Source organism: Cervus elaphus, chromosome 5 (assembly GCF_910594005.1).
Source record: "Cervus elaphus chromosome 5, mCerEla1.1, whole genome shotgun sequence".
NCBI lineage: Eukaryota > Metazoa > Chordata > Mammalia > Artiodactyla > Cervidae > Cervus > Cervus elaphus.
Window position 1 is genome coordinate 112350942 of NC_057819.1, and position 18075 is coordinate 112369016.

Genomic DNA, 18075 nt, shown 5'->3' on the forward strand with positions numbered 1-18075 from the left:
ATTGGGTACTTACTACAGGCAGCTTCTGTGTTAATCACTCCTCTCACACATTGTCTAGAACTACAGCTTGACTTAGGAGCCAACTCATACTGGTTATCTGATAAAAGACCTACTGATAATCTTTTAGTCATAAGTGTAAATGTATACACTGATGACAAACTTATAACAACATATTAAGGTATCACCAGGAAAATGTATGATAATTTTATGGTACCATCCATGTATCTTACTGACTGAGAAAGTAAATTTCCCCTCATATTTGATCCATATTTTAATGGACTAATAGTGATCCTGAAATCTGCTCATGTAAAGTTAAAAGGTAATGTTTAGCATTAAGTAATATGCTAGTCAAAAAACCAATAACATTTCTGTTTTCTAAGTTTTCCTTTCTGTTATACCACTTTAAATACTTTAAAATTTTTCTGAGTTCTAACAAGGAATTTGCTAGCACCAACCCCTTACTCACAAAGAGTAATTAATAAAAGGCATCATAATAAAGTTAATGAAAATGACTTTTCAGCACCATTTTTTCAAAGTTTCTTTATGTGGACCATTTTCTTAAATTCTTTATTAGATTTGTTACAATAATGCTGCTGTTTCATGTTTTTGTTTTTTGACTGTGAGGCATATGGGATCTTAGCTCCCTGACCAGGGATCAAACCTGCACCCCTGCACTGGAAGGCAAAGTCTTAACCACTGGACCACCACCAGGGAAGTCCCTTTTTGGCACCATTTTGAAACTTGAGTGCAACAAACTCTGAGGATCTTTTATGAACCAGGAACTGTTCTTTGCACTGAGTATACAAAAATAAGACATAGTTTCTGCCTTCAGAAGCTTAAAGACCAGTGGGGGAATAAACACTTACATCGGTAAATAGTTTCAATATAATTGGGAGAAGTACGCACAGTAAGGAAAGGCCTTAGCCCAGCTGGATGGAGGTGAGGGACTGGATAGAACGACCACCAGAAAGCACCAGGGAGAGTCATGAGAAGGAGGTCCTTCATGGTGACAAGGCATGAAAAGATGAGTAGGCATAACAAGGTAAAGAATGGGATGAAAATTTCAGCAAAGACATGGAAGTGTGAAACAGCGTATGAGATTGTAGGAAACACAACCAGAAATTTTCTAAAATTATGTTCTACCAGGACCCCATGACCTTTCTGTGGCTTTTGTTCCTTTAAATTTTATCAGTTCAACCTTCACATGTTCATAAAATGGAAGGCTAGTAAACCACCATCTGGAGGCTGTATCTATGTAAATACCATCCATCCAGAACACAGAAAGGAAGCTAGAAATGAAAAAAATGGCTACCACAAAAGCCATGTGGTGGGAAGCTGACATCAAGGAGACAAAAATTACACAATAACCTGGGAATATTTAGTGTAGGGGCATTCAGCTCTGCACAGTTCAAAACCCCATGAGAATACACTACAGAACAATACATTATCTGATGGTCACAATACTGAGCCTGAGTCCCTAAGATAAAGTTTTCTCTTGTGGACCTCACTTATAAGGGGTTTGTGTAACAAATACTGTGTAACAAATATTCTTAGAAAGATTTCTACCCAATAATGTTGACATAAAAAGGGTTTTTTAAAATATTTGTTTATTTAGCTGCACTGGGTCTCAGTTGTGGCACACGGGCTTTTCTCATGGTATGTGGGATCTTCATTCCCAGACCTGGGATCGAACCTGCATTGCCTGCATTTGAAGGGGGATTCTTAGCCGCCAGACCACCATGGAAATCCCAAAAGTTTTATATTAAATAAGAAATATGCCAATACTTGTAAAATTCGTATTTGTGAACCACCCATTTCTCAACCATCAGACAGAAGGGATATTATTACAGCACAAATAACAAAATTCAGTAACATAAAGAATCTCTGCGTAGAAAATATTCAGGATCACAAACTGGGAGAAAAGAAAACAATTTTAGTTCTTGATTTATTACATGCGTTAACTCTTCATCTTTATATGACAAACTTTCTATTTCAAAAGCTTATTTCATCTGACATCTTCACACACAAAAATTCTCAATGAATGTCTGGTAATCAATGAAAAAATGAATAACTTTTTAAAAAGATTTTATATGTTGAAGAAATATTGACCATATAGTTCTGCATTTCACAATAAACCATAGCATATTAATTTGACCCCCAAATTAGGCAGAAAATAAAAGCACTTCATCAAGTACTCTACTTGCTTGCAGTGCCAAGACATGAGAGGTATACACTATAGGTCAAATTCTAAACTGGGACCAAAATGCCAAAATAGTATAAAAGTACTTTATTTAAATATCAAACACATGGGCCAGATTAGCCAATCTTGAGTGGCTATAATAAACCAGATATTTTACTACACCAAATACTCTGATCCTCAGGGACGTGATGTTAGAATAGCCAAATTCACATCACTAACCTTTCTGTTAATCTTAGTTTTTTATTTAAGTGTGAAATCTTTGCATTAAGCATACCATATAACATCCATCTCCACGGATTATGAATGTAATCTACTCATCTAAACTCACCTAGTGATTCAATTCTGTATTCTCTTTCCATTTATAGCCTGTACATTCCAAATAAAATTCTACACAGGTTTTCATTCCCTTTTTATTCAGCTTATCAAAAAGTCACTGTTAGGGCTTTAATATCCTAAATTAGCTACTTAGTTAATAATTTCTTTATTTCACATTAAATAAATGAATTCAGGAGTATTAGCATTTATAGAGAAACGTCACAGTTTCCACTGTCTTACACTAATTCATATGTTATTCTTGAGAAAGAAATGATTAAGACTAGGAAAAAATAGTGTTGTAGTATTGATCTATCACTTCACAAAAATAAACTCAGGAATTCATTTGAAATAATTAAAGACTGAGTGTTTTTTAAATTATTTTTTCTAGTGTACAACAACCTAATTTTTTCCTGATCTTGGCCAATGAAATCTTTACATGATAAAAATTACACATCATAAACCATTTTTCAAATATTCAAAGTGTAAATTTTTAGGTTGACTTTTAAACCTTGATAATTTTTATAAATTTAAAGCAAGAAGTTTTTCATAAGAGAAAACCCTTGAAATATTTTTCAATAATGATCATCAATTTTTTTTTTACAGAATACTAAATATGTACTGTGCACTGACTTATCATTTGGCGCTCTACTTAGAGGAAAAAAAACACGTATAAGCGCCAAGTCAGTTTAAAATTATAAACATACTCATGTGCAAATTAAAGATTTACAACCACAGTACTGTGCTCAATTATACATGAAACAAAATTTATTTTGTTTCCTGACATATTCAATCAAGTTTTAATAACTTCATAGAGCCTAGACCTAAAGCTGCCAAAGATCAAGGTATACTGGCAATAAGAGAGCCTTCAATCATTATGAAGAAAATATCCAGGCTATTGATAATTATCAGATTAACATTTCAATCAGGTGTCAGTATCTCATTTACTAATAGAATGAATACATTTCTCACAAATTCTGATTTTCTATCACCACCTCCTCCAACTTGAGATGCACCTGCCATTTTCAAGGTTTTAGAAACACTTGTTGAAAAGACTGTTGAAAAGTTTGAAATAATACTGTGAAATTTTAGTTATCCCAAGGAAGTATATATATCCCAATAATACTGAAAATTTGGGGGGAAGTGAGGATAGTTTAATGACTTTCAAAATTAATTCAAATGAAACTCTTCATGTGAGCCTGATTTTTTGCTTTGAGTAAATAAGTTATTAGAAGACTGAGTACCAAGGGAAGCACAAATGCTATTACTTAAAAATTTACCTTGCCATATGACAGCATTTACCCTTGGCGGGGGGGAGTCACCTTTCATCCTAAAGAAGTCACTCAGGTTAGCCCAATTCCAATGGACATTGAAGCCATGGACGAAAAAATCATGCAAAAGGATTAGTTATTCCACCTTAGGTTTGCTGCCATTTCAGGGACACCCCATAAGTATTCCTCCCCTGCAGAATCAGAATTGACCCCTGACAACCCCTAAAAGGTAAAAATGCGGAGAAATTATCACTGTCCAAAGTTAGGTTGGGGGTGGGGGGGTAAGGTAGCAAATGAGAGATGTATGAAAACCGACACGCTTTGCCCTCTGAAATGCCTATTTACTTTTGACAAAAGAAATAAATAGAAGCAAAACCGAGATTCAGAAGGAACTCTCTCTGCTGCGTGCACCGGTTGAGCATTTCAAAGACCCCTTAGAAAAGAAGCAGGCTGGAGGCTCACCTTCCATCTCGCCGCCGGGCTGGGCTGGAGCTGCCGCTCTGGATAACCAGCCGCTCCACGTGCTCCTGCCGTCGCCGGGACGCAGCGCGCAGCTGGCGGGAGATTCCCAGCGCGGGGAGTCCCCGGGATCCGGCCGCCGCGTCGGCGCAGATTGAAAGGGGCAGAAGCCAGCGACCGGACGGTGCGCGGGGTTACAGCGGCGCTGGCTGGCGGCGGCTTTAAAGGACGCTCACCGCCGAGGTATCTACCGCGCCTCCAGCCGCCTTTTGAATGTCAAAGCCGAGAACCCCAATAGGAAGGAAATGGCAAGACAGTAAATTGTCTCCAAATGTCTATTTTAGAAGGATAGTGGATAAGACAGTAATATCACATGGCGGGAAGGAGGATCTGGATTGCTTTCTTGCAAGTCTAAGTTCAAAGGAGGTTTGTCTTGAGCAAAATCTGGAACTTCTGGTCTAGATTCAGGGATGATAGCCATGAATGCCATCAATGAGCACTCCATTAAATATGTTTTTCTTCCTCAACTTTTCATTTCACGTAATAAAAGTTCCTGATCCAAGTTTTCAGGAAGTTCTAAGACAGTTCCAAAGAGTGTTGGCACTTTAATCAACTCAACTTTTTCAACTGGAAGCAATATTCTCACTTTATTTTCCCTTTTGGAAACTGCTTGATTTGCCACCACTCACAAAACACTACACACTGTATTTATGTGTGTTTATTTTCTACTACCTTACCTTCTTCCAAATAGGATCTGAGACAGCTTACAAAAATACATATATAATGTAAAGTGCTAAGAGATTGGGGTGGGAAGGGGAAGATACACTAAGACAGTAAAATTGACTCAAAGATGTTAGTTGTACACAGAGTGAACATCTTTTCCCAACATCCTTCCCACGTTATAGAGATCAAGCACACATTTGACTATAGGGAGAGGGAAGGGGAAGTGAACATATAATTTTTAAAAAACAGAATTTTTCTTCACACTGAGGTTGAACAGACATTGTTCAGGTGAGTCCTCTTAAAGTTACCCAGTATGTTAAATATGTAAATGATTCTCAAAAAGACCATTTTTGCCTTTGTGAGAGACATATGTTGTTGGTATATACAAGTATATTTGAGACTTAACGTTGGGAGTTCATGCATCAGAAGGCCATACCAGAGTAAACCCACTCTTATCAAGTTAAAGAATACATATTGTAATTTTATGAATTTTATTTTAAATATGCCTTGGTATAGGAGATATATATATATAGATATAGGTATATAATTTTTAAATGAGTTAATAACTTGTAATGGCTTTGTTTTACGATTATGGCACCATGACAGCATCTCTATAACTTGTATGGGTTGGAGTTCTACAGGATAATAACAATTTCGGAGAAATACTCTAAACACTAGGTCTAATTTTAGTATTGAAAGGGGAAATTTGTTGTTTGTTAGTTTCTAAAGGCAAAAATAGCACATCAAAAGTAGCAGAAGAGGAACTGTAAAATTTCACAGGGATGGTGTAAGGATGAATAGTTATTTGGTTATTAAAAGTTTTAGAAGGTGTTTAGCTTCCATTATAATGTTCTTTATACTTATCAATGGAATGTGTTACTACTCTGTGAATAACTAGCTCAGTATTGAGTATTTCAGACTCAAAAACGTGATACTTAACGGGATAGATCAAAAGTAAGTGGGTAAAATAATTCATGCAGCTATTTCACCCTCAAGGAGGTAGAGCATAAATCCCCACTCCTTAAGTGTGCAATTCACTTATGAGTGTTTCTAGTGGCCTAGTGATTACGATTCTGGGCTTTCACTGCCATGGCCTGGGTTCAATCCCTGGTCAGGGAACTGAGATCCCACAAGCCATACAAAGGATCCCACCCCCCAAAAAAGGTTTTTTTAAAAAATGAATGGGATTCACATAGTGACATCCTTCCAAAGATTACAGTATGAAAAGGTATTTATATCACAGAAACCAGACAAATACTACCTCAGGCAGATGATCAAGTTAACAACAACAACGATATAAGGCATGGGACAGTATGTGCCCGTGATATACACTTGAATAAGGTACTTCACCTCCATAGCCTTCCATCCATAAACCCTAACCTAGAGGGTTAACTTAGACTGGTTAAGCTCCAGTCTAACCTAGAGGCATTCTGCAAAGGGCCTGACCAATTCAGATCAAGTCAATGTCATCTCAAAACTCATTAACTGTCAAGGTCATCAAAACCAAGAAATGTCTGAGAAACTGTCACCGCTAAGGAGACTTGATGACTAAATATAACAAGGGATCCTGACTGGGATCCTGGAGCAGAAAAAGGCCATCAGGTAAAAACAAAGGAAATCTGAATCAAGTAGGGGCTTTATTTAATAAGGTATCAATATTGGTCATTATTTGTGAGAAAGATATCATAACAAATGTAAGGTGTTAATTGTCAGGAAATAGGAAATACAGAGAACTCGGTACTATCTTCACAATTTTTTTGTAAATCTAAAACTATTCTAAAATTAAGTTTGTTTTAAAAGGGTAGATGAATTCTTTGAACAAATCACTACTCATTTGGTTAAGTCTCTTCTTATAGTATTCAAAGTTGATCAAAGGGTTTACAAGGATCGATTACTTATAACTGGGAAGCTAATAAAACACTGTGGATTTAATGATAAACTTCCAGGGAATCAGAGATAATGCCTAAATTTGTCTTCATTATCATTACTTTAAGAAGGTAACAGTTGAGACTAAACCATGAATCTAGACATGGTAACTGACAAGGGTGGATCTGACTCACTAAATCACATTTCATGGCTTATGCTATGCAGGTAAAATTAACAGTGACTAAAACTGAAATCACTGACAAAGGCTGCTCCTGGACCATATGAGATAGTCCAAGTACTGACTCGGCTCAAAGGAAATAAAACCGAAAACTCTTGATCTCACCCCCAAATAATCATTCTGCACCCTGTCTGAACCTTGGGCTCTGTACCCACCAGCCTACTCAAAACCACGACTGAGGGTGTCCCGCTGCTAAGAAACAGACAATACACAGGGCTTTCCAGGCCACTAAATGAGTAGCCAAGAAGCAACCATGAAAGACACTAGCCTGGTCTCTTTTGGAGCTCGCTGATCTTGACTGAGCATCCACCCTGCAAAAAAAAGCATTTGGAGATCTTGCCTTTCAACTGGGCCCGTGTTTTTGTTTTTGTTAAAGCAGGCTTACTTCACAACCCTGGATACATTTGCAAGTGGAGTCTCTCAACATCGTATAATACTGTAAGTTGAAAATGACGGTTAAACGTTCCTCTAGAGTGCAAAGGCCTGGAGACGCCTCTTTGGTGCACTAGTTCTTCAGGTTCTTCATTCTGTGGGTTAGAACACAGTTGGGTGAAAACTGAAAGTTAAGAATTTGATAAAGATTGTGCACACAGTTCCAGACAATTCATAAGAAAGGCATAGGGAATTCACACGCAGGGCTCTCTGCTTCCTGTGAAGTGCAAGCTTCTCCTTCCTCAGATCCTAATGTAATCTCATCCCCTATCCGCCCTATCCCATTGTGCCCACCGTGTTCCTCTCATCGATCTCTTCAGCTCCTAGACTAAGGAAATGACTAAAACGCCAAGGCTTTTCTTCTCTCACCGACTGCCCAGAGAACTAAGCGCATAAGAGCGAGAGAAAATGGCGCCAGACTCGAGGCGCGAAGCACCGGAAGCATCCACACGACGGCGACCGCGTGTGCGCGAGGGGCGGGGCGCTCGCCTCCAGTGCACCTGCCAGGGCCCGGCCCTCTGCACACGCCCCGCCCCCAGCCCCACCCACGCGCGACAGGCCGCGGAGCACGCTCGCGCTCTCCTGCGCGTCCGCTCCCTTTGTAGCTACGCACGGTAGGGGGGCGGACCCTGGCGGTTTGCTCCGCTCGGTGGAAGAGAGATGGGGAGGCGTGGCGCTGGGGCTGAGGTAGGAAGGAGCCCGCCCCTCGACGCCTAACCCTCCCGCGACGCTAGCCCCTGAGTCGTGATGCGAGCGTGGGTCCTACTCTCCGCGGTGCTCTGGTACCTCACAGGAGGTGGGGCTCCTCCCGCCCGGCCCCCAGGCTTCCCGCAGCTTCCCGGTCCAGCCTCCCCGCTTTGCCCCGCCCCGCCCCAGTCTGAGCTCCGGCTCCTCTTCCACTTGGTCAGTGGTTTTTTCCCTCCGCAGTTGGATGGCAGCGTAATTCCGAACGCACTGAGAAAGGCTTCATTTATGGCAAGCCGGGACACCCAGGTAATGAGGATCTCTTCACCCGCAGAGTCCATCCGAAGAGCCGGGGGCCCCGTGTCTCTGCTGAGGTTTTTCCCGAACAAGGAAATGGAGCAAAAGTTTATAGAACGTCAACTGTGTGCTCTGCACTTCCTGGAGGTTGTTGCATCGTTTCATCCTTAGAGCGACGCCACTGCACCTCAGTTGCGTAAAGAAGAATCTTGCCTAAAGAAGTACGGCTCGTGAGGAGCTAAGATTCAATTTATAGGTCTTTTTCTGATACCACCTCTCTTCAGAATGTCCCTGCTGCTTTGCAACCTGCGAGGCCAGCTCAGAGGAGTGATTTCCGGGGCTGGAAGTCCCTCTGTTTGGAATGTCCTTATCCCTTCATTAACTAGAACCCCTACACATCATTTCAGGCTCAGCTCAAATGTCATTTGTCCCTGTGATAAAACTTTCACACACTCCCCAAGGAAAATTAGTCACACAGCTAACTTTGGATGACTTTGGGCCGGTTCGTAGCATTGGTTAGATTTGGAATCGCTCCGTTTTTGGAGCCCCTACCCCTGCCTGCCACCACCGAGTTGTGGTACAGTATCTTCTTTATAGGTTCAGAGCCTGGTGTTCAACAGGCTTTAAAATTAGTATCTTGTGGGACAGTATTGTTCCAAGCACATTGTTGCTGCTTCCATCAAATCCGAAATAGACTAGGAATTGCAGAAAATCTTCCTTATGTGTCCCACATAGACTGAATTATTGTTCCTAACAGAGGACACTTACAGCTAAATATCACATTTGCCTTGGGGATGATAATGATCATCTTTAAAATAGTTTTGCAAGCAAACAGATCCTTTTCTGATCTTTAAATAGATTCTGCCAACGCTTCAATTTTTTTTGATTCTAGTTCTGAATCTGTACACTAAAATGTATTATGTACATTATTATAAACACTATACTATCACAGAAAAAAAATAATGACTCTCGGGTAGTCTAGAGTTTTAAAAGTCTATGAGAAGTAAAAAGGACTTTAGTTTTCCAAATGTTATAATGATATGCTGATTTTTAAAACTGTGAAATACAAAGAGAACTAATCAAAGTAACTTTGGGACACAATGGTAGGAAGTGTGTTAAATTTTGCTATATAATGTAGTTATATACTGTTTTATTTTGTCATAGTGAAAGTATATGTAAAATTACATCACAACAGCCCAGTCCTTGTCTGTATGGACTTTAAACGCGCTGAAAAAGAAACGGTGGACCCCACCTACTTATGGGTTGGGCCTAATGAAAAGCCATTAACAGGTAAGTTATTTGATTTTAATATCTTCTTTTTTTAATGATGCAAACTTTTTTTTAGAAAAGCACTGTTATTTATGAGAATGAAAAAGTTGTAATTTAATTTTAACTGCAGTTTCACTTACTCAGTATTTAGACAATCATAACCTAGTCTGTACCTTATTTTCTTCTTATGCAAAAAACTGAAGCAATAATTTTTGTACCTTTCCTCCCAAAGCCTTATTAGTTCAGAAGTTTTTATAAAACCTAAAATTTATCTTTGCATTATCTGTGATAGGAAATGAGGTAACTAATTTGTAATTTTTCATGACGTTAGAAGGGTGTCTTAGAATGTAAGGATTATTAATTTCTGTCTTATGTGAAGAAATTGCATTGTACTCTAAGGTACTATAATCTCATTTACTGAATTACTGGTATAAATCGATTGAAATTAGATGCCAAGAATTGAATTAAAGAAAACCAAAATATATTTCAAAAGTATACTTATCATGTGGTTTTCCATTGACTAATACAGCAGAATTAAGACTTTGTTGAATTCTTGAAGTTAAAATTGTCTATTAATTTATAAATTTTTGTATGTATTTGTAACCCCAAGTTTACCAAATAGTGTTTGAATTGTTACATGTTAAATAACCAACTCATTTACTCTTTCTGTTTAGGAAGTAATAGAATAAATATAACTAATACAGGAAAGCTGACAGTGAAAGACTTTCTGGAGCCTTTGTCTGGACTTTATACATGCAGTTTTTCTTACAAGACTATCAAAGCAGAAACCCAAGAAGAAAAGGTAGTAAAGCAGAGATATGACTTTATGATCTTTGGTAAGAATATAGGCACATTTTCACTTATACATTTAGTTTGGATCAGAATTAAGTATATGATTTCTTCATTTAGTGTAAATGAATCTGTTATATATAATCGGTATGGCTTGTAGAGTATTTTAAATGTGGCTGGTTCCAATTAGGAAAAGGAGTACGTCAAGGCTGTATATTGTCACCCTGCTTATTTAACTTATATGCAGAGTACATCATGAGAAATGCTGGGCTGGAGGAAGCACGAGCTGGAATCAAGATTGCCAGGAGAAATATCAAAGACTTCAGATATGCAGATGACCCCACCCTTATGGCAGAAAGTGAAGAAGAACTAAAGAGTCTCTTGATGAAAGAGGAGAGTGAAAAAGTTGGCTTAAAACTCAACATTCAGAAAACTAAGATCATGGCATCCAGTCCCATCACTTCACGGCAAATAGATGGGGAAACAGTGGAAACAGTGGCTGACTTTATTTTTTGGGCTCCAAAATGACTGCAGATGGTGATTGCAGCCATGAGATTAAAAAACGCTTACTCCTTGGAAGGAAAGTTATGACCAACCTAACTAAGCAGCATATTAAAAAGTAGAGACATTACTTTGTCAACAAAGGTCCATCTAGTCAAGGCTATGGTTTTTCCAGTGGTCATGTATGGATGTGAGAGTTGGACTATAAAGAAGGCTGAGCATGGAAGAATTGATGCTTTTGAACTGTGGTGTTGGAGAAGACTCTTGAGAGTCCCTTGGACTGCAAGGAGATCCAACCAGTCTCTCCTAAAGGAGATCAGTCCTGGGTCCTGATCTCCTGATTGGAAGGACTGATGTTGAAGCTGAAACTCCAATACTTTGGCCACCTGATGCGAAGAGCTGACTCATTGGAAAAGACCCTGATGCTGGGAAAGATTGAGGGCAGGAGGAGAAGGAGACGACAGAGGATGAGATGGTTGGATGGCATCACCGACTCAATGGACGTGGGTTTGGGTGAACTCTGGGAGTTGGTGATGGATAGGGAGGCCTGGTGTGCTGCAGTTCATGGGGTCGCAAAGAGTCGGACACAACTGAGCGACTGAACTGAATTGAAATGTGACCAAGGAACCTCAAATTGACATCAAAATGGTGTGTCCTAAATAATCCTCTTTCAGCCTCCCACTTCTCACTGTATAGATATGCAGGCACAATCTGCATTATCGCAGTTTTGCTAGGTAATTTAAAAATTGATGTTTAATTCCATAAAAGCAAATTAATGATCCTTTTCACTGTACTGTGCTAACACCAGTGATACTTCTATAAACTAAGACTCTCCCCACCAGAATCTTATTTTTTTCTTAATAGTTTTAATTACATATATAGGGCACCCACAGAAGCTATATCTTCTCTTGTACTGAGTAGATAATGTATCAGACAAAATAACCTTTTTCATTAAAGTCATTAGTTTTACATCTTTTCATGAGGACAAATTGTTAAAACATTTTGTGCTCAGTTGCTCAGTCATGTCTGACCCTTGGACATCCCATTGACTGTAGCCCGCCAGGCTCCTCTGTCCATGGGATTCTCTAGGCAAGAATACTGGAGTGGGTTGCCATCTCCTTCTCCAGGGGAATCTTCCTTACCCAGGGATTGGACCTGCATCTTCTTGTGTCTCCCACATTGGCCACTCCTGCACTGTGCCACCTGAGAAGCTCTTAAAACATTTTATTAGATAAATTAAGTTTCTGTGGTGGTTTGCAAGATTGATGGTATTTAATATTACATGGTATTTGGAAATTGATGCTAGGCACAATTGTTTTATTCTCATCTTTTTTTTTTAAAGCCTATCGGGAACCTGACTATTCATATCAGATGGCTGTACGTTTTACCACAAAATCTTGTGTAGGAAAATATAATGATCTACTTTTTCGAGTCCTGAAGAAAATCTTGGATAATTTAATCTTTGATTTGTCATGCCATATAATAGAACCATCATATAAATGCCATTTTGTTAAAGTTCCAAAACATGGCCTCATTCATGAGCTATTTATAGCCTTTCAAGGTAAAAAATTTTAATATTCTTTAAATTTATGAGTTTAATCTTATTACAGAATTAATTGCCATATTAATATGAGAAATAAGTAGTAGGCTTTAAATGCTTGTTAGGGACTAAAATATGTTGTTGTTCTTAGCCTGACTGTGGTTGTAAAAATTGACACATTAATTATTTGCCTTGCCTATTTTTGAGAAGTCAATAGCATTTTATAAATATGGCCTTTAACTATGCAGCTAGTATTTAAGTTATAACTTCCTATAGAATTTTAAATTGTACTTTTGAGAACTTAACAAGAGGGGGAAACCAAACCAAATTTATTTCTATTCATTTTCAAGCCTTGTAGTTACCTCCATTAGCCCCCAGATGGAGTGAAATCATAATGTATAAATTATTCAAATTGCTCACCTTTCTAGGATTACATAAATTAAACACATGCACACATGTATACTGAATTCAGCATTTGGAACTTTATTAGAATGTTTGGAACTTTTTGGAATCGTTTTGTGAAGATGTCATTTTTCCCCCCCCTCCAGTTAATCCTTTTGCACCAGGGTGGAAAGGTACATGCAATGAGTCTATTGACTGTGAAGATACCACTAATCATAATATCCTCCAGGTGAGAATTTCAGTGTAGGGGGAATGTATTTGAATAGTAAACAAAGCTGTTTAAAACTTAAGCATGAAATATTACTGATATTGGTTTCAGTTTTATAAACTGAGATTGTGAAAGTCTGAGCTATTTTAAAATGTTTTGTCTTGGAATAGTATGTTTGGAATATTATATAACTCCCCAGGTTAATATTATGTATTTTTCCTATGATAGAAGAAGGACGGATCACTGGTCTTTGTTCTCCAAATGTAACCAAGCAGCAGCTTGAAAAACAGCCTTACAGGGCTTCCTTGGTGGCTCACTGGTAAAGAATTCACCTGCCAATAGTGGAGACACAGGTTTGATCCTTGATCCAGGAAGACCCCCACATGCTGTGGAGCAACTAGGCCTCTGCACCACAATTACTGAGCCTGTGCTCTAGAGCTTAGGAGCCGCAACTACTTAGCTCACTTGCTGCAACTACTGGAGCCGGTGCGCCCTCGAGCCCAAGCACCACAACAAGACAAGCCACCACAATGAGAAAACAGCCTTATAAAAATTAGTAAATAATGAACAGCCTTATAATCATGTCATTCTAGGTTAAAACATTGGTTTTTCCAAAACTGTGTCTTTACTGATCATAATAGTTGCTCTCTCCTCTGCCTTATTTGAGGCTCAGGGCATAGTCTAAAAAAATACCTTCATTCTCCTCCTCTAGTCCCTAAGCTCATACCCTTAACATTGTGCATGGTTTATGGGTTATTATTAGTTACTATTTAAGCCCTGTGCTCAAAAAATAAAATTTACACCATTAGTCTGTAATGCTAATTAAAGTTTTGGTTTCCATCTTGCTTGGCTCCTTAGAAACAATCAATTCCCAGTTATCTACATATGGAATAGACATGCTGCAAATAATTCAAAACAAGTGCTTTTTAACCTTGTTTTAATTCTTAACTGTTGTACATAAAAATTGACAATAATTGATAAGTTCAGGCTAAACTAATTTTGGTATTAACATGCAACTTTTCAGGAATTCATCTGTTGTGTAAAGCAGGGCCATGCTTGTGTTACATTTCATTGCCTCTGATATAGGAGAAGAAATTTGGTTCACAGTTTAGTAATTATACTTCTCTCTGGTGTTTTAAAATCTTAGGCAAGAAATCGAATAGAAGAATTTTTCCGGAGCCAAGCATATATTTTCAACCATGATCTAAATAAAACTCTACCAGCCATGCATTTTGTGGATCACAGTTTTCAAATAGTACGTATGGATAGCTGTCGTCCAGGCTTTGGAAAAAATGAAGGTCTACACAGCAATTGCGCTACCTGTTGTGGTAATTATAAAATACACGTATCTAGTTATTTAGGTTATCTAGTCAGAATTCTCTTAGCATAATTGAATTGAATATTTATAGTGATTTTCTTACCAAAGAAATGTATTTAGTTAAAGGGAAGTAAAAATTTGAAGCTCAAATTTCTAAACATAGTTATCTTCATGTATATTAATTCTGCCTAGTATAATCTTTTGTATTACAAAATATCTCTATAGTGTTCTGACTTGAGATACTATACGATGAAAGGAAACAAAATGGTCCTGCCTAGAAATTAGAAATAGGAACTAGAAAACAAGAAATAGGAACTCATAAATGGAGCAATGCAGAAGTTACTGGAAGATGCTATTAAAGGAAAAAGTAGCTAAGATTCTAACTTTCTTTTACAGTGCTATCTAAGATCGTCAGATAACAATATTTCAAACTCATAAATGGGGAGTTCCCTGGCAGTCCAGTGGTTAGGGCTCCACTTTCACTGCCATGGCTCCAGGTTTAATCCGTGGCTGGGGAACTAAGATCCTGCAACCTGCTCAGCAGAGCCAAGAAAAAAGACAACTCATAAATAATCTTCCACAGTTTAATTGGTTGAACATTACTGGTAGTAGAACATAGATATAGAATGTCAGTGGTGTGACATTGATGGCAATTTGTATTATTGGTATAAAATACCTTTAACTGAAATTATAATAATCTACTCCATTGTATTTTCCTCTGCAGTGGTTTGTAGCCCTGGGACTTTTAGTCCTGATGTTGATGTTACATGTCAGACCTGCATTTCCGTCCAAATCTACGGAGCTAAATCATGCCAGTAAATTTCAACATGAAAACTAGGGGTGAAAGCATCATTACTTGCTTGTGGAGGTGGAGGACATAAGATGATTTGTTCACATCCCAAAGTGTCATAGATATTTTCATTAAGGAAGATGAGTGAGACCAAAACATTGGAAAACATACATTTTAAAAACCATAAAAAGATAGTCAACATGGTATTTCTAAGAAGGCATTTAATCTCAGTGGATGATTTTTAATGAAATATGTTTTGTTGCTTACAAACAATCTTGTTTCTTTGTACCTAAAACTATGTTAAAGTCAAGAAGAGTAGGCAAGTATAATAAAATTTTATACTTTCCATATATTATTTTGTTTGATATCACTCGTATGATATATCATATTACCTTTATAATTAGAACCAAAAAAGTTGTTTCTTTTAGTCTCTTTGCTTTTAGTCTATTTATTTTAGAATAATAGGCTTTATTTTTTAGTATAGTTTTAGGGTTACAGAAAAATTGAGCAACTATTACACAGAGTTCCATATACCCACTTCAGCCCACACCCTCACCCCTCCCGAGTTTCCCCTGTTAGTATCACCTTGCATTAGCGTGATACATTTGTTATCATTAATGAACCAATGTTGACACATTATTATTAACTACAGTTAATAGTTTATATTAAGGTTCATTCTGCGTGTTGTAGTTCTGTGGGTTTTGACAAGTGCATATTGATAACGTGTCCACCCCTACAGTTCATACAGAGTAGTTTCACCACCCTTAAAATGCCCTGTGTTTAATCTGTTCTTCTCTCTGTCTTACCCCACAGCCCTTGACAACCACTAATCTTGTTACTGTCTCTACAGTTTTGCCTTTCCCAAAGTGGATTAAACTTAGAACCATACAGTATGTAGACTTTCCAGACTGGCTTCTTTCACTTACCAATATTCATTTAAGATTCCTCCATGTCACTGTATGGCTTTGATAGATCATTTTTTATTGCTGACTAATATTCCATATCATGGGTGTATAAAGGACATCTTGATTGCTTCCAGTTTTTGATGATTATGAATAAAATTGCTATAAATATTTGTGTACAGGTTTTTGTATGGACATGAGTTTTCAAATCAATGGCGTAAATACCTAGGAGCATGATTTCTGGGTTGTGTGGTAAGATAATGTCTAGTTTTGTAAGAAATTTCCAACCTGTGTCCCAAATTGGTTTACCATTTTACATTCCCACCGCAATGGATGTGTTTCTTCTTGTTCCTCATCTTCACCAGCTTTTGGTATTTTAAGTTTTTTTTTTTTTTATTTTGGCTATTCTATTAGGTATATAGTGATAGTTTGTTATTGTTTTAATTTTAAATCCCCTAATGACTTCTGGTCTGTGCATCATTTCATGTGTTTATTTGCCATCTGTGTATCTGTCATTTAGATCTTTCTCCTTGTTTTTATTGAATTTTTCATTCATATTGTTGAGTTCCAAGAGTTCTTTGTATATTTTAGATACAAATTCTTATCAGATATGTGTTTTGCAAATATTTTCTCCAATGTTGTGGTTTGTCTCTTCTTCTCACAATGTCTTTCACTGAGCAGAAGTTTTTAATTTTAGTAAAATCCAGTTTACCAATTTTGGGCTTCCCTGGTAGCTCACTGGTAAAGAATCCCCCTGTCAATGCAGGAGACACTGGTTCAGCCCCTAGTCTGGGAAGATCTTACATGCTGTGGAGCAACTAAGCGCATGCACCCCAACTATTGAGCGATGTTCCAGAGCCCAGGGACCTGCAACTGCTGAGCCCTCGCGCTGCACCTACAGAAGCCTGTGCGCCCTGGAGCCCACGTTCAGCAACAGGAGAAGCCACTGCAATGAGAAGCCTACACACTGCAACTGGAGAGCAGCCCCCGCTTGCCACAACTAGAAGAAAGCCTGGGCAACAAGGAAGACCCAGTGTAGCCAAAAATAAATAAATAAAATTATAGTTTACCAATACTTTTCCATGGATCATGCTTTTTATGTCTACAAACTCATCACCAAGCCCAAAGTCATGTAGTTTGCTCCTGTTGTATTCAAGAAGTTATTTAGTTTCATGATTTACATTTAGTCTAAGATGAATTAGTTTTTGTGAAAAATGTAAGTTGTATGTTTAGATTCTTTTTTTTTTTTTTTGCCTATGGATGGTTCCAGCACCATTTGTTGAAAAGACTGTCCTTCCACCATTGAATTGCCTTTGCTCCTTTGCCAAAGGTCATTTGACTACATTTGTGTGGGTCTATGTCTGGGTTCCCTATTTTTTTTTTTGGTTCCCTATTTATTAATTCATGTAATCTTTCCTCAGTATGGTACTACCTTGATTACTGTATAGTAAGGCTAACATTTGGTTGGTATCAGTCCCCTGACTTAGTTCTTCTTCAGTATGGTGTTAGTTATCCTGGGTCTTTTGCCTTTTTATATAAACTTTAAAAAAATTTATTATTTGGCTGTGCTGGATCTTCATTGCTTCACACAGGTTTTCTCTAGTTGCAGCGAGTGGGGGCAGCTCGCCAGTTGTGATGCTTGGGCTTCTCATTGCAGTGGCTTCTCTTGTTGCAAAGCACAGGCTCCGGGCACATAGGCTTAGTAGTTGTGGCACACAGGTGTAGTTGCCCTGTGGCTTGTGGGATCTTCTTGGACCAGGGGTTGAACCCACGTCCCCTGCCTGGGTAGGTGGATTCTTAACCACTGGACCACAAGGGAAATCTATGGTCTTGTATTTTTAATTTCAAATTCCAAGTGTTTAATTGCTGGTATT

General features: G+C 38.2%; 2 protein-coding genes across 9 annotated transcripts in view; one reads left to right on the top strand and one right to left on the bottom strand.

Moving 5' to 3' along the window:
- The window catches only part of IKZF3 (IKAROS family zinc finger 3), a 90219-nt gene extending 85718 nt beyond the window's left edge, over positions 1-4501 (bottom strand). For 2 of the 4 annotated variants that reach the window (XM_043904433.1, XM_043904432.1), the window contains exon 1: positions 4246-4494. In XM_043904433.1, coding sequence (XP_043760368.1) covers positions 4246-4252 — 7 coding nt within the window. In that variant the 5' untranslated portion in view covers positions 4253-4494. Of the gene's footprint in view, positions 1-4245 lie in introns of all 4 variants that reach the window. The other 2 variants (XM_043904431.1, XM_043904430.1) reach the window with 2 other exon arrangements.
- Positions 4502-8061: 3560 nt separating this feature from the next.
- ZPBP2 (zona pellucida binding protein 2) lies at positions 8062-17813 on the top strand. 5 transcript variants are annotated; one of them, XM_043904440.1, is made up of 8 exons: positions 8062-8188; positions 8429-8494; positions 9647-9772; positions 10426-10587; positions 12384-12602; positions 13130-13212; positions 14339-14519; positions 15234-16158. In XM_043904440.1, the coding sequence occupies exons 3-8, from the start codon at positions 9694-9696 to the stop codon at positions 15326-15328; spliced, it is 819 nt and encodes a 272-aa protein (XP_043760375.1). In that variant the 5' UTR covers positions 8062-8188; positions 8429-8494; positions 9647-9693; the 3' UTR covers positions 15329-16158. The 5 variants fall into 5 exon arrangements, with proteins under 5 accessions (XP_043760375.1, XP_043760373.1, XP_043760371.1 ...); XM_043904438.1 differs by lacking the exon at positions 15234-16158 and adding an exon at positions 16968-17813 and having other exon boundaries at positions 8068-8297; positions 14339-14446; XM_043904436.1 differs by having other exon boundaries at positions 8068-8297.
- The last annotated feature ends 262 nt before the right edge of the window (positions 17814-18075 follow it).